Below are 21,704 nucleotides of genomic sequence, written 5' to 3'. Positions count from 1 at the left end.
CTCGGATCTTTTCATTTACTTTTTCAAGGTTGGTCATGTGACGCAATAAAACATTCGGAAGAAAGCAAGGAACTGAAGAAGAAGGAACAATTCTTAGGTTCGAAATGTAAAAAGTTATGTGGAGGTGGCTTAACGGATTGCCAAGAGGTAATTGAGTGTTTTTTTGAAAGTTAATGCATTAATTGTTCTTGAAATAGGTATATTATAACGTGACAATGGATTGTCCTTTAGTTACAAGGAAGATTAAAGAATGAGGTCACAGTATTTGTTTTTGTTTTGATGAAGGTGACCTTTTTGTTAAATTATACATATATTTGATATCTGAACCATTCAGGACTTTCAATTTATGTTACACAGTTGTAATATTGAAAGTATTTATTTCTAATGATACCATGTGGTTGATAATGCAACAATATTTGATGTGGAAAGGGAGATAACAACAGTAACAAGTGTGTGGTGAAAATGTAGGACATCAAAACATAAACTATTTCAAAATAACAGAGGTTGGATAATTGAATAGGGATAGGGTTCATAAAGATAATAACTTTTAACAATGGATTACATTTTATTGGAGACGGTTCAATTCTAATCATTTAGAATTTATAAAACTTTCTTTGGCCAAAAGTTAAAGTTTTGAAAAGTCAGTAACTTAGACAATGTTGGACATGTTGGTCTGTGTCCAAAATTAAATTGACCTACATTTAGTAAATTATGGTTCTCACCTTTAGTTTTATTTAAATCTTGTATGTTTCATGATTGTTTATTGCTTTAATAATGATAAGGCCTAAATTAAAATATTGTTTGTTTGCCCTTTTCCGACCCTATGTTTTGATCAGGGTAGGTAGGTAGGTAAAATATTTTATTTTTTTTCCCCAAAAAATAACTTGGCTCGGTATATTATTTGTCATGGGTAGGCAGGTAGGTATAATATTTTATTTTATAGATACAAACTCTGCATAATGTCATTTGTGTCCGTTTTGTTTTTGCAAATAAGTTTTCAGGGACTATTAGTTTTAAAAAAAATATCACGTAGAATGTGAAGCTAATTCATATGCACAGTACTATTTTGTTTTCAAAATATCAAAATATAGTGCTGTGCCGCATATCTTCAACGTTTATATGCCTGGAACTTTGAAGAGTTTGAACTTGCACTTATATTCTGTACTACATACCTTGTATGTTTACCTAAGATTTTCTGTAAAAGATAACTTTGTACTGATTAGATCTATGTCCGGGCAGACATACATTACTAGTAGAAAAAGTCCCTAGAGTGTTAAAATCATCGTGTGTGTCTTTGTTTCCAATTAAAATGCTACAAGACTTAAAACTCTGAAAAATGTCACGTATTTTACATTGCCTTTATAAATGATCTGTATGGACAACTTGGCGATTTTACTGCCAGATATTCTCCACTTTACAGGGTTTTGTCACTTCATATCAGGTATAAATAATATAGCGGCATCGTTAACATAATCATCCTGATCTGCGGATCACAAAAGGCCATCCCTACATAGAATAAAACGTCCGTTTACAAATTAGTTTGTACACACGTTGATAATTTTGTATCAAATCAACTTATTTGTAAATGAACCCTGCTCTTATAAAGGTACAGAGTAGCGTATGTGATTTCAGTAAGCGTTCACATGCTGAACATCGATTTCAAACAAATGCTTTGAAACTTCAAATGCAAGTGTTAATGTCAAACGCTCAGGTGATACCAAACGGACTGGACCTCATACGTTAAAGATAAAACCCGAGAATTCCGGATAAAATTTTTTTGAGCGGGAAATACAAATATAAGATTTTTGGTAGGAACGAAAAAATAAATTAAAATAAAATCTTGCTGGTAAATACAAATAAAAGATTTTCAGGCGCAACGAATTTATAGGGTCGGTCGGTAAAAGGCAAACAATCAATATTTTAACTTAAGCCTAACCTCTATTGTTCATTAAAAATGATTAACAATGATTAAGGAATCTTGAACTACTGATTTAAATTTTGTAGGTTCATCTGTCATGTCTGTTAAAATCTCAAAGAATCGTTCTTTTAATGTTCTTTATTTCAGTGGTTATTCTTTTAAGCAAACAGAAAATCTAGGAGGGCTGAAATTTATATTATGATAATATAGATTTCAGAAAGACCTGTCCAGAGCTCCAGATAAGCTGCGTATTTGCGTGAAGACGCAATACAAATAATAAAAAACCCAGTGCAATTGCCCATTGCAGGGTTCAATAACCCAATTAATTCAATGGAAAACCCAATTATATGCCAAAATCATGAGTTCTCAACCCTTTTATTGGCTACCGTTTGAGTTATTTACCCTTATCTGTTTACAGTCGTCGCGTAAATCTATTTTTATAATATTTGTAATTGGAAATTTCCTTTCTTTCTAAAAATAGATCCCTGTATCAAGCAGCTAAAATGGGTCCCTGTTAGAGTTTTCCCTTGCTCAATAGGAACACGTGTTTTTGAAAACATTTCGATCTTCTTTGCGTTTATCCAATTAGCGTGTGTCATGTAGTCATATTTTTTTCGCATTGCTCGGGATTTATCATAACATACATTGAATTAAAACGAAAGTGAATGTCCGGTAAATATATTGAATAGAAGCATGTTTTGAAAAGCTGAGGGAAAGTTATGATGATAACAAGACTCAGCCAGTGTTTTTAGGAAGCGTCCATCGAACGCACTGGCGTGTGTGTGTACCTTAACGAGAACATTGCTAATAAACAAGGGGTTTCGTCAAAAACGAAATTAGTTGGAAAAAGTGAAATGGCCAAATCAATTGTGACATGATAAAGCATCAGAAACCAAAAGTTTTAATAAAAGACAACAAAACCCAGATTTATGTAAATTGAATAAAACAAAAACATTCAAGTATAATTAGAGTTTATATACTTTTTTTTTTTTCATTTTAAGATTTATTAATGAATATAATACACAGGCACTGGTCTCAGAATTTATTATGGTATAAGACGAGTGCCTGTGAATACACATATCCGTTTTTGTGAGCAGTCAGGGGACTTACTGAAATAGGTGATTTTTAAATCACTTATTTGAGTAGCAAAATCGTGGTTTTGTCACAAATTGGAATTTTGTATTTTTTTCCAAATTTTAAACACATAGGTTTAAATAATATCTTTTAATTAGTAAAATTAAAAAAAACAAAACTTTTTGCTTCTTTTAAGTAGAAAGGTTTCTGCCTTTGATGCTATCATTTAGCTGAAAATTCTATTTTAGTTGAAAAAATGCTATAATAATGGCTTTACATAATGAACTGATACTTTCTTAAAAGATTTTTCCCAGCAGTGGGAGTATTTTTCCTGTGAAGTTCAAGATTTCATCTTTCAGATTATGTAATAAAATTCTACTGTTCGCGATAAAAATCTCACTGTTCGGGGGTGTTGAAATTAGTAAGGATTATTAAAAGAATGATACTTAAAGAAGTGATTTTTGGGAAGGAAATTGAGGTCTGATACTTAAACAAGTGATTTTTATGTCATTATCCTAGATTCGGTACAAGGTCATCACCTGAAATGACCTGGTCATCCTAGACAACACAGATGTTGGTTCTGATAAGTTTAGAAACATAATTAGTCCCTGGATCATTAGTATTCTATATTTAAAGCTACAGTAAAATTAAATCACTTCTTCTAGTGATTAATTTGTACTACTTAAATAGGTGATTATTAAAGAAAGACAACTCTAATTTCCAACCTTTATGGAAATAATGTTACTTAAATCAGTGATTTAGAAAATCACTTATTTAAGTAAGTCCCCTGACTGGTGAGAAAATACAAAACTGGCAGAAGGTTTGAAAAGGGACACAAATTAAACCTACAATTGCTCCTCAGTGAATAAACCAAATAACCCTAACCCTAAACCAAATAAAACAGCTAAACAAAGAAAGAAACATACAACATGACATATTTAAGGTGGAAAAAAATCTGGGGTTGATATTGCCTAATTATTCAATATTGTGTTGATGAAAAAGCCTGATACATCATGTACATATAAGGAGCTTGGTGGTGAAAAACCCAATTTGGTATTAACTTGAAGGGTGAATTGGAATTAATAATGCAATTAAAAAACTTTATCACCCAATTATATAAGAAAATGGTGGGTAAAAACCCCAATTTGTGAATTCTTATCTAGAGCTCTGCCTGTCAGCCTTATGAACAGGGTAAAAAAAAATAATTACAATGTGGAAAAAGTTATATTTTGATAAACAGGCACATAAAAAAATGTACATGATGTAGCTGAGGTGAACTTATTTTCATAACTTGACCAAAATCAATTTGAAATAAAAATTGCTCCTAATTAATGTGTACTTGAACCTGAATTTTTAGCACGTCTTCATTATAATTAAATTGAAAATCAAAAGATGGAGGTTTTTAATATTTTGTTTATTTATTTAGCAATACGCCAGCATTTCCACGGGCCGAGAGCATCGGCAACAGGAGTTTGCAGAGAAGATGAAGCTGAATTTGAGCAGCAGTGTAAAGATTTGAGAAAGAAGAAATGTATATTTGTCAAGGATCATTTAAGGATATGTACATTCAGGTATACCTTGAACATAATGTATAGTTTCGAAAATCAAATATTTACACTCTATATAGAAAAGAATGGGGTATGATTGCAAACTAGACTTGTAACTCTCCAGCAGAGACCAAATGACATTAAGAGTAGTAGCTGTAGGTCACAGTTCAATGAACAATCAGTAAATCTCAAAACACATAGCAAGCTGTAAAAGCCATGTAAAACATTCAAACCCAGAAAATCAACAGTATGAACAAAACAAAAGAAAGGCAAAGCAAACACATGTAAAATACATATCTACATCAACAATGACATCTAAAACTTCCAAGTTTAAAAAATTTGCAAAGGATGAAATTTTGAAATTATAATTTGTCTCAGGACCATACAGTAAATTAGTGTTTGCAATGAATTCTCTGTCAATTTTAATTGTAACTTTATTTATATTTCCATTAATGTAGATGAAAAGGGTTTAGTGATGAAAAATAAAGTAGAAATAGATAATAATACTTAAGGAATAACAGTACTGTAGTTGAAGAGTTGCCACCGTCAATTGTAGATTTGACGGTCACAAATGCAGTTTTACTGGCAACGCATAGCGGAAATTGACGGTGGCAACTCTTCAACTACAGTACTGTTATTCCGATTCTAATGCATTACAAAAAAAAAATGCAATTAAACTTGAAAAAATGTCTAAATTTGTGAAATAAAAAAAAATCTGCGAAACTTCATGAATGATTTTGGCACAAAGACGTCATGGCTAAACATGATGTCATACAAATGAAAACTTACAAACTGGAGGTTATTACGTTACCTGTACGCTTCAAATTTAGATAAAATTACATTAAAACGGCGAATTCGAGGTAGGTGTTGTTTTATTTTTGCTTATATAGTAGTAATCGAACATTTGTTGATTCATCAATTCAAAATGGCGGGTTCCTCCTTAGTTACGCCTGGTCAACTGTGGATTTGACGGCAACTTTTAGCCAATGAGAACAATTGTTACATCCAAATTGCATTAGAATTTTGTTTATTCAACCATTCCAGATATAAAGGAGAAGACAAACACAAACATGGACCAGACCAAGATAAATGGTACAAAAATTATAACAAGGATTTCCATTCATTCTTTAATGGAAATCACAATGCATTGGAAGCTCTTGGATGGGTTAGTATACATTTACTTCATTTCCAAAGAAATGACGGATAAATCCATGTCTTTTTTCTTGTTGATATGTGAATACACTTATCGTGGATTCCAGGCTTAATATTGTGTATGCCAGACATGCAATTACATCTTTTATTTTTGTCAACTTCTGAAAATCTGCCTCTGTAGTGTAATAATAAAGCTTAATTTGTTACAATACTGAAATACCAAATACTATTAAACACTTTATGTATCCCCTTCAACCTTACTTTTATGATCTGGTAAATGTAGATAAGGTGCTTATGTTGTGGTTTAAGCATTATAAGGGCATATTCCTTTATGGAATCAGCTAATTTAAATGGAAAACTATGGAATCGATATCATTTCTAGGTTAAAACTGTTGTATTCTTCCTTCAAACATTTTAGGCAAAATCAAAACTTCATTTTCCCAAAAAGTTATTTGATTCCTTCATTCTGTGTCCTAAATATATATATTGAACTCTTATTATTTTTCTGTGTTTACAACAGGGTGCAGCTGTAGTTCTTGGAATCCATTTATCAAAATGTCCAATTAAGAAACCAGAGAAACATAGACCAAGAAAGCCACCTGATGGACAGAAAGGATGTATGTTATGGCAGGTGGCTCTGGCGATACCAGACAAAGTTCGGCCACATAGAATAACATCACATTCTATAGTTGATTCTGATGTTAGTGTATCCAGCAGACCTTTGATTGGTAACTCTATCATCACTTTTGATAGCCAGAGACAAGAGGAAGTGAAAGATGTATGTATATATATCGGATACTCCCTTGTTTGATTTAAATTGAAATCAGAATTGATACTGAAATTATATTTTTTAAACACAGATAAATATTAATACCACATGGAAATGTTTAGAACTAAAAAAATGCATACCTATACATCAATGAATATAATGATTAATTTATAATGTTGGCTTATAACTACTAAAGAGCTGATTAAAGAATATCACTAAAATAAAGAATGTGTACCCAAAAGAAAATGTCATGGTACGTAGTTAAATTAAAGTCATTTGTGCGAAGAACAAATCTTTGTGTTTGTTACTTGATTTAAGTTGTTATTTATATGTTTTAAGGTTACAACTGTCAGTAATGTTTCCCCTGAACATGATGAAGATGAGACCACAGATCCTTTGTACAAAGTTATGAATGAATTTGAAGACATGTGTAAAAAGTATGCAGGGATAGGAAAGAACATCCAAGGTCTTCAAGAAGCTACTAAAAGTCAGATGAAAAAGGCTGCCAGTAAATGGATAGATGCCTCACATCTAGGTTATACCAAAGCACAGTTCAATATAGGGCTATGTTATGAAACAGGGAAAGGAGTAAAGCAGAATCTCAGAAAAGTAGGAATCATTGCCTATATTATTGTATTTGAAAATATAAACAGATAAATGCCAGATTGCATGTTTAAATAGTCAAACTACAATGAATTTTTAATCAATAGTAAAAATAGGTTCATTTGAAAAAGACATGTTTAATGACAGTGTTCAAATAAACAGAAATTTAATTATTTTTATATGATAAAAGGCTTTAGAAAAGTAGACATCACAGAACAATAGCTAAATGTGAAGCTTGTTTTAGCATATATAGCCCCTATACACTCTAGGATCATGGGATATTTAAGGCTGTCAGAGTAAAATGAGATAGGAATTATTTATATGTGGGGAAGATTTATTTTAGTGCTACAGTTATTTATTCGTTTTAGCAATTTCTACTTGGTCTTATTTTGTATTTGTTTTGTAGGCAGAGAAGTATTACAAGTTAGCTGCAGAAGATGGACATCAACAGGCCCTTTACAACCTAGCATTGTTGTACCTGAAGGGTGAAGGTTGTATAGAAAAGAATGTTAACTTAGCTATACAACTTTTAGAGAAGGCTGCTGATTTTGGTCTTGGTCAGGTTAGTAACTGGGTTAAATTTCTTGAATAATAAAGAAGATGATATTAAAGTTAAAAAAAAAAGTAATGTTGTAATGGAAAATTGGAAAGCAAACATATTTCCATGTATGCATGTGTAAAAAATAGAGGGTAGAAACCCAAACGTGACGATAAGTATATAAAAGGATATGGTTTTGCAAATTTGTTCATAAGATTGTAATTTGAATTTGCTTAAAATGTGACTACTCTAGAACTAAAAAAAGTCTTTATACAGGCACAAACATATCTTGGTGTGTATTATACAGAAGAAGAAACCCAGGACTTAGAAAAGGCTGTTTCATTGTTTAAAGCTGCTGCAGATCAGAATGTAAGCTATATGATGATAATGATCAATGATGATATAAATTTGGCTGTCCCATTGTCCCTGAATCATTCCCCTCTTTTTCCAGTCTTTGTCATGTAAATAAAAGTTTATACTTCTGTGCCAATATAAACTATAAACTGGGGGTCAATTTTCGTTGTTTTCATTTTTGAAAATCAAACCACAAATTATTATGTCATTATTTGGACAGATGTGATGTTTCCTCACAGAAAAGTGCTTTTTACTTGTTGATGTCACCTATTATATTTACTAAGGTGAAAAGATGCTTCAAAGGTTTCTAATATGTTGTAACTGCATGCCATATGCTACTCATAGAGCATCTGGTACTTGGTGATTAGCAGGAATATAGTATAGCTCAGGATCTTTTATAACTAAGTAATACTCCTATGATGACACAATGCCTGACGATAAACATGATTTACATTCAGTACTACACTCTCATTTTCATTAGTTTAAGTCTGAGGAGATAATTGCTCATTATTTTGATCAAGTCATGATTAATTAGTCTTGTCATCTATGATACTAAATGGAGAGACCTGTTTTGTGTGTGTCTCTTTCTTTCAGATTAAAACCATTCATATGCCTCTCTTCCCTAAAGGTAGTATATAGACTGTAGTTAGTTATCCTCCCTAATGATTGTCTATAATGAGATTTTAGGGGAATAATTCAGATATCAAAACTATATCCTGATCTCCTTTCAAAAATTTCCCCTGGCAGATAGTATGCCTACTTCTAATGTTATTAGTATTATCTCCCTTTGCACCTTTCAAGTTTAACCAGTAAAATAGACAGGTGGGAAAGTAAGGTGTCATTATAATTTATCATATACTTAGCATTGATATGATAGCTTTTGCATATATATATATGTAATGAGCAGAAGTACACAAGCCATAATTTCCCACCCGGGCTGATAACCCATATCAGGTGCATCTTGGCACAAAACCCATAATAGTGCCTTTTGTGCAAGTTACTTCTGGTGTTTCCGGTATCGGTTGTTTACTTTTCCATTGTGACGTCTGATATTTTTTATGACGACGTCAAAATTTACGGGAACTTTTGTGGGGATAGTTTAGTACTTGTTAACAAATGCCATTTACAATTATGAATCATTTTATAGTACAACAGACATGGAGTAATAATGATCATAAAACTCTTTCAAATTTTCAATGTTTCAAAATGCCTCTATAGGAAATGTTACCATAAATATATATAAGGGAGTGATGCTGTTGTTGGACAATTATAGTATATTTTATTCATAATATAACTGCTTTATAAAGATTTTGACTGTTTTAGTTATTGCATTTGTTTATTTGCCTTACATAAAACTATTTTTGGAAGTATACGATAAAGCGATTAATACATGGCCTTTTCCATATCAGCATGGGTATCATCCCTCGACCCATATCAGCACCTCGACTCAGTCGGGCTGATATGGGGGTCTCGGGATGATACCCAGGCTGATATGGAAAAGGCCATGTATTAATCTCTATGTAATGTATGACATATCATAATCTTTTCACAAAAAATCTTATCACTAATGTTGATTTTAGGTATACTGAATTGTTCATGACTTAGGATCAGCTTCGGTCATAAGATCAGTTTTGAAACTAATGAGGTCCCAAAACCCAGGATTTTCTTAGGCGTATGTTTTGCATATGATGTAATATTTTTGTATATTCTCTGCACAAATCTCAAGGCCATTATTTCCTTTGAGTATGTCATGTACATGTTATTTGATATGTTGTATATTTTCTTTAGGACCCTGAAGCCCAGTATTTCTTAGGTGTATGTTACGAGAATGGCTGGGGAGTAGAGGTGAATGAGTGTAAAAGTGCAGAACTGTATTCTCAAGCTGCTTCAAGTGGTCATGATGGTGCTCTATATAGCCTGGGAGTCTTCTATGAACTAGCTGTAGGGGGTAAGTTCTAAATATTCAAGTCATTTAGTTTATTTGTTTACAAACATAATTTTCAATTCTAATATGACGTGCTTCTTTCGCTTTGTAAACAACACCGTGTGAAAATTCTTGATATATCTATACTTAGCGCAGACTCAGAAATATACATAATAATGGATGTTACAATATACCTCCCACGTAAATACACATGTATTTGAACCTATTTGCAAACGCAATTTTATTGTATTAGAAATTGTAATAAAACAAAAGACAAAAGAAGTTTTATTCTTTTTCGGATGCATTATAAAAAGAATTATTATATTGCAACTAGTTGTGCACACACGGCATACCCATCCTCACTTCAGTATTTGAATAAACTTATTTGTCCTATTAGAATCGAAATAATTCATGGAAGCCATAAATTTGTTGTAAATTTACACATGGCCTGGGCCATGGCTTCCATGAATTATCTCTTGAATATATTTTTTGTTGAGGACGTTAAGCAACCAACAATCAATCAATCTTTTTTGTTGATGCATATGCTGTTTTTTGGTCTCAATTTCTCATTTCATATTGAAATCTTATCATTTTCTCTGAGTTAAATGGTGGCTAGTATATGTAAGAAACAGAATTAATATATTTATTCTTTTGGAAAGAAAGAATGATATTAATATTTCAAAAATCATCATTATTTGGCACATGTATATAGTTTAGTTATATATTACATTACAGGATTACCTGAAGATAAAGCTAGTGCTATAGAACTGTTCAAAAAAGCTGCTGACAGAGGGAATGAACAAGCTAAAGCACATCTAGATCAGATCCAAGCTGATACAGTCAGAAAGGATCTACATTGTAAGATATTACACTTTACTTGCGGGAGGGTTTGGGGTAAGGGCTGCAGATGTATGTTATGATCTTTATTGTACGGGTTGGGAAGGAGGGGCTGCTTATGTGGGTAATAAAGTTGAAAAGAAAAAGGCTAAAAATTGAAGAAACAAATTGTATATTGAATTTTACGTGAGAAAAGAAGCAAAGGATAACTGATGTAGGATAGAACACACTGCAAAAGTGCCTGGTTAACAACTCCAGGAATGATTAGAATTTATAATATTTTTGACAGAAAGGTATGCTCAAATTTGATATGTAAAAGCAATGATATAAACTAAGATGAAAAAAAATCTTTCGTCATCATTGCTGTTTTAATAAGCTATGACAAGTTGTCAACCATATGGGAAACTGTGTATAATTTAATATCTAGATAAATTTGACAAAGAGAGCAAAGATTAAGAACCATGTGAATATGTTATGTTTTTGGTTTTTTTTAATTTTTGTTAACACATGTTTGTTAATCTAATCTTGGAAGAATGAGGTAATAAAAAAGGTTGAGATATCATGTTGTTTCCCTTCTATATATTCATGATTGTTGTTTGATTACCTTTGTAAGATGGTTGTATTTGTTTTATTTTCAGTATCTAATATAGAAAAGGATGAAAACAAAAGACCTGTAATATATCTCAATGATGAAGAGACTGAAACCCAAGAAGAGGAAGAGAAAAAGTTTATCAAACTGAATGTATCTATTTCATCACCATCACTCACAGATTACGTCCGACATCATCTAAATTCATTTTCATTAGCCAGTGTCCAAGTGCCATTCAATTTCCAGGATCGATTATCATTGTTAAATAAATCAGTTCATCAGGACCATATATCATCAATGATAAGTAGTGTTTCTAAAGGGGAAATAACTTCCAATGATGGAGAATTACCTCCCTTGCTCCCTGTAGCATGGAATCCCCTATATGGGAGTCCCCATAGATCAGAAGGTCATGACAGAGTATCATTTAGCATTGGAGCAGATGAAGATGATCTAGATAGATTGTTAGACTTAGAAGATAACAGTCTAAATGAACCTGCTCAAATTCATCACTTTTGTTCCTTCATACAGAAGACTTCCACCATGCCAAATCTACAAAGTGTTTCATGTAACTGACCAAAATGGCTGTAGAAGTAGTAATGACTTGCTATATAAAATGGCCTGTTGTTTTTATAAACTCTTTGTATTTATATTTTAAGCATTATATGAAGATGAAATATAGTGTGCGACAAAGGGATGTTAATGTTTTGATAGATTTTATACATTGCATTATCTGTTATATGTACTTTAATTCATACCTTTTTGATACATGTAGTTTTAGAAATGAATGATATTTTCCACTAAGATATTAGAAAATAAATTTGAAGCAGTTCAATGTTAAATGCTTTTGGATTTGTTTATATTATTTTCAAAACTTTTTTATTATGTTTTTATTTTGTCCAATGTGAGTAGAACATTATTTTTATAAATGCATTTTTACAAATGTATCAAACAATCCTTGACCAAATAATTTTCAAAAGATAGTTAACTTTTCTGTGAATTAAGATTCATGGTGTAATTTTCATTAATTATTTCAAAAATAAAAAGCTAATTGATAGCAATTTGTCTCAGATATAATGTTTACCAACTCAAAATTTAAGGTACAGTTAAAAGCATGCAAACACATTATTTATATTGTCACATTTTAATTCTAGTGTTGGTTTGTTTTTTATTAAGTTTTATAATTTATATATGTCAGGGTTTGGGGAAATATTTTTGCTTCTTTTTCATGCTTTTTACAAGTTTTAAAATAGAAATTAATTGATAAAATTTATGAATGCCTTAAGTACACATTTGTATGTCATATAAGTTTTACCAACAAATTCGGATGTTGACAAAACTGAAAGTGAACACAAGTGTTTGCAAAATGAAGAACATTTGCAATTGTATATTTAAAAATAAAATATATTATAAACTTTACTAAAGCAATATGCTGTAATATCATATAAGGTAACAAAAATTATTTTTATTAATGGAAATATCTTAGATTCATTTAGTGTTGTTTATGTCTTTTATGATTATGCTAACTGTTTCTTCAGAACTGTCTCAACAGGGCTGTTATATTTGATATTATAAAACTATAATCATAAGACTAGCTTGTGATTCACAATAAAATCACTTATTACATATGTTTTTTTTTTGTATAAGTTCACAAGTTTTAAATCTCTTGTCTTCATACTGTACTTCATGCACTTATATCATACATACAAATTTTAACGCATCAACATATCAGTAAAACATATGTTGTAAAACTAAAACTCAGTATCCCTGTTTTTCCAGTATATGTCAAAGTATAGTTTTTAAGTCTAGATATTGTTATAACTGAATTATGGTTTAAATGGACGTGAGATTAAATGAATTATTTAGATTCTTTTTATTAATGCAGTAATTTTTCAAAGGTAAGTTCCCATGACCAATGAAATATATTATTTGGGCTTTTCAGTTAAGTCAATTGTCACTAAAAAATAAAACTAATGATTAATAAAGAAAAATAATAGGAAATTGTTTAACCTATAAAAGTATCACAATTTAAAGATTTATCATGCTATACTTTCTGATCAAACATTCAGATATGATCATGGTTTCCATCAACCATTGTCATCAACTATAGAGTTTGTCTATTGGAACAAACAATATTATGACCTGTCTTGTTATTACTGTTTTGTTTATATTTTGTTTTTACTTATTTTGCAGTGAAATGTAAAAAACAATAAAATTGTAAAAAAATTCAAAATATTTTCATTTTGCCAACAAATTTGTAAAATGCAGCCTTTCAAATGTAATTCAAAAAGATAACCTATATTTTCATTGCTTATAAAATTGAGAATGAAAATGGGGAATGTGTCAAAGAGACAACAACCCAACCAAAGAGCAGAAAACAGCGGAAGACCACCAATGGGTCTTCAACACATTGAGATAATCCCACAACTCAATGACGCACCTGGCTACAGCTGGTCCCTAAACAAAAATTTGTACTAGTTCATTGAAAATGGATGTCATACTTAACTCAAAAATATATAAATGAAAATATTAAATGAAAGGATACACACAGTTGCTAATTTTGAGAAAGAATTTATAATGCTACAAATTGTGCTATTCATGTATTCAATATGACAAAACTCAGTTTCAGGAAAAGAATAACAAGACACACTTTACCCAATTATCTGGTATATATATTTTGGCAAAATACAAAATACTGCATTTTATGGTGTATTGTAATTTGAAATTTGTCTGTCAACACTTTGAACAAGAACAAAACTTGCTTTAACAAACTCATGAAATTTCATGTTAAGTGAATTAAACCTTGATATAAAAGGCAACTTTTCACAAATCATAAACTAACTCCAATATGCTTTGTTTGATTGAAAACTTTACTCTATTGTTGGCATTGGTTTAGAAAAACTCCCTTTTGATTATGACAAAATTCTGGTTTGTTGTTGCAGTGTTCTAGGACTATAACTATCAGATTAAAGTTAAATTTTTCACTTGTTGTACCATAACCTGAGTATGCTTGGATTGATTTTCTGGATACTTTATGTATTTGTTGGAAAAAGTGAAAGTAAGATACTGGTCAATTAAATAAAATCCAAATTTTTCATTCAAGAGTTATTGGACTTTAACCATCAGATTGATAAAAGGCAAATTTTTACATGTCATGCACTAGCTTTAGTTGTTAGGATTCAGGTTACTGCAAAGTTTACACTGTATGACTTTGTGAATGTAGGCACAATTTCAATTTTGAATACTTTCTTGTTTGTATTACAAGAGTTATGGGTGTTTAAACAGTCATATTTAAGGCAAATATTTGCCTGAAAATATCCTTGCACAATTTTATTCTAAGGAGCTTTTTTGCCTACTTTTAGATAGATGCCTCATCAATAGAACTCAAAGGAAAAAATATGCTTAACTCTTTGCAAAATAAACAACAAAAGAAAAACACCTGTGAATTGGTATTAAGAAAGCCTTAAAAGTTAACATATGAAGCATAAACAAAAGATTGATAAATCTTTCTTGCTTTCTTATGGTAATACAAATGTATGGTTAACATTTAGTGTTAGGATTTGGGTTTTTTGTTTTTAAAAGGCAGACCAGAGAGGATAGGACATTTTGATGAAGGTGTATGAAAGGTAGTTATGTTAAAGAAAATAATTAAAAGGTTCTATTTTAGATACCAAAAATGTAGATTTGGTGCTATGAAAACATATGTGTAAGCACAGACGATGTATTACTGATTTTAAATGTATGATTTGATATTGTTTTTGTCAGTTTCATTAAAAAGGGTATAGCAATATTGTATTTCAGCTCAGACGGCATCAATTGGTGATTTGATGGTCGCAAATACCTATTTACAGGCTGTGCTAACGTGTCGCCAGTAAATAAAACTTAATTTGGGACCACTTAATCACCAATTGATGTCATCAGAGCTTAAAATACAATACAGTTATCTCCTTATTAGGAATTTGCTTTTGGACCAAACATTAATATAAGAAATACCATTAGATGGTTTAACTGACCAAGTAGGTAGTTCAAGCATATAGACAAAGAAAAACCTTCAATTTGACATGATGTAACACACTAGAGTAACTTCAAAGGCAAGTTAAGTATTACCGGTTTCAATAATAAGGGCAAGTTGCATAACATACACAGGGTCCCTTACAACCCCCATTCGACACCCCCCCCCCCAAAAAAAAAAATTTAATTTAAAAGTTACATGAACAATGTATCACTTTACGAGGAAAGGTGTTTGCATTATTGTCTGCTTCCTACTTCAGATGCTAATAAAATCGTGTGTCATCACAAAGTCATGTAACAATCTTGGTTACTCATTTGTAATGCCTTTGCCTGGTACAGTGTACAATGTCAGAAAGTGAAAAAGTATGAACAGTCAACACACAGATATAAGATGTGGTATATTAAAGTGCCAAATAGACAACTCTCCATCCAAGTCACAATTTGTAAAACGGTAAACCATTTGAGGTCAATCATGTACATTTAAGAATGTCACGAGGAAGCGACTTTACATCACGTTTAATATTTACACATGTAACAAAATACCATCGTGCAATTATGATCGACTCAACTTAAAAACATTCAACCAGAAACATTATTTTATAAAACAAATAAAACAATTATGATACGTTGTATTTGTTAAGTCAATTATACGAATTGTAGTGTGAGATATTTACCTTGGTTTGAACAGCTGTTATTATATAAAGTATGGATACTAGCTATATATAGTTTTGGTTATATAAATGCACAAACAATGAATGTTGACATGTATGTTATTCTTCACACTGACATGTCAATGGTAGCACCTGAGGGAATATGTATTATAGAATATAAATGTTCGTTTGCCATTAATAAAGATATTTTTCTTCAATATGTTTTACTGATGCCGCGTAGAGCAATCATTACAAATCAATCAATTTGATAATTTTTCAGTTCGTCTTATAAAAAAATAAAAGTAGTTAAAGAGGCAATACTTAAATGGGTGTGTAACACACTGGTCCACGTATTGCAGGTACATAATGACTGTCAAAAATTGCAGAGTTGACCTTATTCAGTAAGATAGTCAAATGCTTTACTAAAACTACTTTTGTTAATTATTTCTCCTTACTAATAGAAAACTTCTTTACATAAAATTCATTTATGATATAGGGGGTTCGCTTGCAATCAAACGAAGTAAATGTGAACTGTTTACTTTAAAGTTACTGTAGTACATTTAGTTCACTTCTTATATACAAAACATCGGCAATTAGCACACATTTCATCGAAGTAACCAGGAATTATAAAACAAGCCTGTTACTAAAATAGGACTGATCCAGAAACCCTTTGACAGGAAGGGACGAACAAGTGTCGAACAGAATAGATAATTCGAAAAGCTGGGAAGTCGAGAGGCGTCATGTAGACTTCAAAAAATATTCTCCATCGAATACGCTGGTGTTTTGAAAAAACGGTTCCAGTTTCTCTGTGCTAGTTTAAGACTAATCATACAATAGGCTGTCGTTTGGCTGAGTGAGATGTATAAGTAATCATACACTGCCACGTCCAGTAAAAACTAAGGGACAGCAAATCTGTTGGTTTGTGTAAACATCTAGTAAACATTTTTTTTAATAATTGTTGCCTGCCGATCTATATTAGATGTTTTCGTATTTGTTTAACGGAATACACAGATGAAATAGTTGTCACTGGACGTGCAACAAATACGGTCAATCGATTAATTATGGCCGGCATCTTGATGATGAAATGTTTGCCTGCTGAACGTAAAGTAAACAATGATAAACAAATTAAAGCTCGTTTTTCATGCACAATCATTTAACATAAGAAAAAAGATACATGTACAGGTACAGATTAAAACAACCTGCCATTTAAAGCAACTGTCACCCATATATTGTAGGAGGGATTTGAATGGCAAGGGGTTTCCCACATGACGATTCATGGTAATTTCCCAGACAACATGAGTATGTTGGCCCAACATTGGCGCAACGTATATCATTGCATTGGCCCATCGTTGTATTTTAACGTTGGCCCAACGTATAAGTGCAAAGTGGGCCTACGTTGGCCCAACATGATGGCTTCATGTTGGCCCAACGTAGTACGGTTATATGCAATACATAGAGCCAACGTTGGCCCAACGTTGTACGGTTATATGCAATACATAGAGCCAACGTTGGCCCATTGTATGAAAAACGAAACTCCATGTTGGCACAACGTAGGTCCAACGTAGAAATATCTTTTCTTATGTTGACACTACGTTGGTCCAACGTAAATATGTCTTATTTCTGTGTTGGCACTATGTTGGTCCAAGGTAGATATTTCTCATTTTTATGTTGGCAATACGTTGGTCCATTGCATCAACCAAATCACAATGGATGCTGCATGAGGAGCTGGATATGATAAATATACCGGAGCACATGATATTTGATCTTTTTTTGTGTTCCAAACTGCCAAGGTTTAAGGTAGCAATTTTGTATTTGTGTATTACTTATTGTTGTTAATGTCCTTGTATTTTTCATGAATTTTGCCTCTTTAATTTCATTTATTTTGGTGACACTAAGATATTTCTTTGACAATGTTTGGTGGATCGACCAGATAAACTTTGTGTCATTTGGTCTCCTGTAAAGAGTTGTCTCATTAGCAATCATACCACATCTTCTTTTTTCATATCAATTTCATTTATTTCTTTAACTGCACAAATGACGTCTGGCTTATGGTAAGTCGCCCATACAAATATTTTTTATAAGATGTAATTTTAGTTGTATTGGTTCCAGATCCAGATTGAAAATTAAATAATTCAGAAGATGAATTTTTATTTATTTTAAATTTGATATCATTGGTCGTCACCACGAGTATGGTCCTAATCAATTTGAATTTCAACAGTGTCATTATTATTTATGTTATTCCTTCTTTCCCTTCTCTGTTTCCTGCCACCTTCTCTGTCAAGGCTAAACCGCAGCCAATCTATAGCTGCATCCTCTAGCTCCTTATCTGAATTCTCTTTGACAGCAGTGAGCTACGATTGTTTCTAACCGACTCTGTAATAAAGTAATAAGTATATTTGAACTGTGTATTTGCCTAATGCATGCGTGCGTAATCTCCCTACTAGATATGTTATATAAATTAATGTATATATTCTAAATATATTAAACACTATTTAATACAAAATAAAATCTTAAAAATAACCAATCTTTTTTTCTTTTTTTAATATTGGTAATTTGTCTAATGGTCAGAAATACTTGTTGAAATTATACAAAGTCAAATCTAAATACACTAGCATTAACGGTAGTATTAAACATGTTATGCATATATATATCTGTGAAATTTGAATCCGATGTAGCATATAAAGGATGGCTATTATGTTAACTTACTTTCTTAAAGTTATTCATTCTGGGCTATCAAATGATAGAATGCATTGTTCCCCATCTCAATTCCTATGTATTTTCAGGCTAGCTAGGATGTTGTCAATAATTTTTATTATGTCTAGTTCTCTTTTTCCCCCTTTTGCACTCTGATTTAGTACTGTAGTACTCCAACACCTGACCTAAAAATTTATATTAGAATGTAAAATTGTATATTAAAAAGAAAAGATATTTCAAGTAATTCAGACAATAATATATAGTCTTTTTCTTTTATAAATATCCGTGGTGTATAGTATCTTTTAACGCCCCCCCCCCCCCCCCCATATTTTTTATATTTCAAACGTCAGCTTTTTGTGACTGATATTTACTCCTACAAATTATTCAAATATCGGTTTTGTTTTGCAAAAGTTTTACCGAGGACAAAAAACTAAATTCAGCCGAGTCCGTATAATTATATACAAATTTCAACATATTCTTGCAATGAATTTAGATAAGATTTTTTAATAAGATTAAGAAATAAATACTCTATTTGATATCTAAAACACTGTTACACATGCAAGTGTGTATATGATCAGGTTTCACAAATATATCGTATATGTTTGTATGCGGTTTAGACATACAATAAAACTAACAAATTCATTTATATTTCAATGAATTCGAAGTAGAAATCATTATGCCACATTTCTGAAATATTACTGAAAAAAATTAAGGTACATCCATCATAAGACAGATTTTTTCTATTAACTTCAGTAATGGTCATAAATGTTATCGTAATAGATTTTAGAAAAAACACTATTAAAATATTGGTAATTTACAATTTGTTTGAAGATACTAATGTTCAGTGGCAAATATTTCATGATGATTAATAGGATTGAAATGGTTTAAAATCTAGCAAATAATTCCCGCGTATCGTACAAACTTCTAGCCCTCAAATTACAAAATTCATATTGTGTTTGTCATTCTTAATCGTATATATATATCAGATTTTTTTAAAGTTACAACTTACATGTTACTTTCTTTCTCTTTCAACCTCAGATGATATGATTTTCTCTATTGTTTTCTTCGTTTTACTGCTTTGTTACACATACACAACAGGAAATAACCACAAAAGTGACCATCCCATTACATTCAGATTTCTTATAAACTTAATAACCATAGCAACTATCTTTGAAATTGGTCGAACATATGGTCAACCTTATCAGAATGTGCTTGATTAACAGACTGGCTGTATCAAATATCACTCTGCATATAATTGCTAAATTATTATGTTTCACAAAGTTTAATGAATAAAGTTATTATAAAAAATGATTGCAAAAAATTTAAACTTTTAACCAGGCAATCTATGTTTACGGTATACTTTTTTTTTATTACAGTAATGACATAAATGATATTCCAGTATAAATTTTACCTGGCTTATATAAAGATTATAATATATGATCAACGTTGGCCCAGCATTGGCCCAACATAGAATTGTAAATGTAATTTCAGTTGATAAACACTTATATATAACGGTATACCATAAACTTTTCATAAAGCCTGCAGCAATCGAAATTATCTGCCTCCCAAGAGAAATAAAGTGTAAAATATTTCATAATCAATTTTTATTAACAAAATTTCATATCCACCCTATGTCGCTCCTAACATAATGCCAACATTTTCCCGATTATTTATAACCAGCATGAGATAATATTATGAATTTACAACAACATACCAACGTTGGGCCAATGTTGTGCAGCCATCACCAATGTGCGACCAACGTACCGACAATTTGCCAACGTTGGGCCTCTGTTGTGCAGCCAACATAATCTTGCGACCAACGGACCGACAATTTGCCAACGTTGGGCCAATGTTGTGCAGCCAACACCAACGGTCGACCAACGGGCCGACAATTTGCCAACGTTGGCCCACTGTTAGTCTGTTGACTGGGTTGTCCGTCTCCGTTTGCAATATGACGATAACGATAAAATAAGCACTTAGTCTCTTACAAACATAGATGAAAAGGCGTCTTCTCTGACTATAAAATCCAAGATCATTTTGGTATTCAGATTCTATATATCTTTATTACGTTTTGGGCTGGTCATTTCAGTGTTCAGCACATTGACACGATTCGGATGTGTTGTGGAAGGTAGTGCGAAGAAAAGCTCTCTGCAGCAATAATTTTAATATTTTTGTTTTTAAAAATGACTTACTTGTCCTACTTCTTTTAAAAGAAACTTTTAAACTTAAATAGACCTTGTTTTGATTCTCCGTTACCCGGTTTATTTTTATGTTTTATTTTTTTTATTTTTTAGAATAAGACCTCTCAGAGACTTGATTCTCAATTGAACACAATTATAACAACTTCCCTAATAGCTAATGTGACAATTATGCAAGCAAAGGATAACTTACCGTGTTGGTAGTGATGGAAACAAATATAAAGACTAAAATTTCATATTTAATTCAGCGAAGCATGAATCTATATAGTTGCTCTTCTTTTGTATACTGCGATAATTTATTCAATGTCATCACGTGAAATGTATGACTTCATCAAGTTATATAACCGTTATAAACTTCCCTGACATGAATTGAACTTGAATATAAATATATACAAAATCAAAGGCAGAATGTACACCTGTTTATTGCAAAATTATCACATTGATTATTTTATATTATTCATTCAGCGAAAAACCCTTGAAATAATTCGTTATATCTGGCTTCTGTGACCAAACCATTTTATTCTGATCATTTTGTATACACTATGTAGAATTCAAAATAGGACTAAAAACGTCTGACTAAAAACATATTTGACATTGACTTTAAACTAACGATACAATATTAAAATAACACTACAACAACCAAAACACCCTGAACCAGATAGATTGATTGGTACTTGCTTAACGTAAAGTGACAAATATTTCATACCTATTCAGAAAGACCCAGAACAAAACGTGTACAGTAAATACAATGTATTTCGTTTCGGAACAGTGTTACACGTTTTTTCTTGAACTGATGAATTGATTGCCCAAAGATATTCTGTCCTTTTAAAAAGGCGACGAAATACAAAT

The 21,704-nt window shown here is 31.5% G+C and overlaps 2 protein-coding genes and 1 long non-coding RNA gene across 3 annotated transcripts in view; 1 reads left to right on the top strand and 2 right to left on the bottom strand.

The window, feature by feature from the left end:
* Nucleotides 1–16,070, bottom strand: part of LOC143085200 (S-acyl fatty acid synthase thioesterase, medium chain-like) — a 47,456-nt gene extending 31,386 nt beyond the window's left edge. Inside the window, exon 1 of the mRNA XM_076261432.1 lies at nt 15,988–16,070. The gene's annotated coding sequence lies outside the window, so the exon portion shown is untranslated. The remainder of the gene's footprint in view (nt 1–15,987) is intronic.
* LOC143085199 (uncharacterized) lies at nt 27–12,048 on the top strand. The gene is made up of 10 exons (XM_076261430.1): nt 27–147; nt 4,419–4,563; nt 5,584–5,704; nt 6,212–6,469; nt 6,800–7,069; nt 7,470–7,625; nt 7,878–7,970; nt 9,744–9,903; nt 10,615–10,737; nt 11,355–12,048. Exons 1-10 carry the CDS (start codon nt 117–119, stop codon nt 11,876–11,878), a joined length of 1,881 nt encoding a protein of 626 aa, XP_076117545.1. The 5' UTR covers nt 27–116; the 3' UTR covers nt 11,879–12,048.
* Nucleotides 16,071–18,094: 2,024 nt separating the features above from the next.
* Nucleotides 18,095–20,016, bottom strand: LOC143043148 (uncharacterized). Its single transcript, XR_012968221.1, has 3 exons — nt 19,667–20,016; nt 18,670–18,842; nt 18,095–18,336 (listed from the first exon to the last, which is right to left on the bottom strand). It is a non-coding gene; the product is annotated as an uncharacterized LOC143043148 (long non-coding RNA).
* Nucleotides 20,017–21,704: the final 1,688 nt, after the last annotated feature.

This window comes from Mytilus galloprovincialis, chromosome 8, assembly GCF_965363235.1.
Source record: "Mytilus galloprovincialis chromosome 8, xbMytGall1.hap1.1, whole genome shotgun sequence".
Lineage (NCBI taxonomy): Eukaryota > Metazoa > Mollusca > Bivalvia > Mytilida > Mytilidae > Mytilus > Mytilus galloprovincialis.
This window is presented reverse-complemented; position numbering and strand designations above follow the sequence as displayed.

Excerpts from the sequence above, each read along its gene's own strand:
- LOC143085199 (XM_076261430.1), top strand. The coding sequence starts at position 117 with ATGTGGAGGTGGCTTAACGGATTGCCAAGAG. Across the intron at positions 148-4,418 it reads GCTTAACGGATTGCCAAGAG|CAATACGCCAGCATTTCCAC; the intron begins GTAATTGAGTGT and ends TTATTTATTTAG. Across the intron at positions 9,904-10,614 it reads CTATGAACTAGCTGTAGGGG|GATTACCTGAAGATAAAGCT; the intron begins GTAAGTTCTAAA and ends ATTACATTACAG.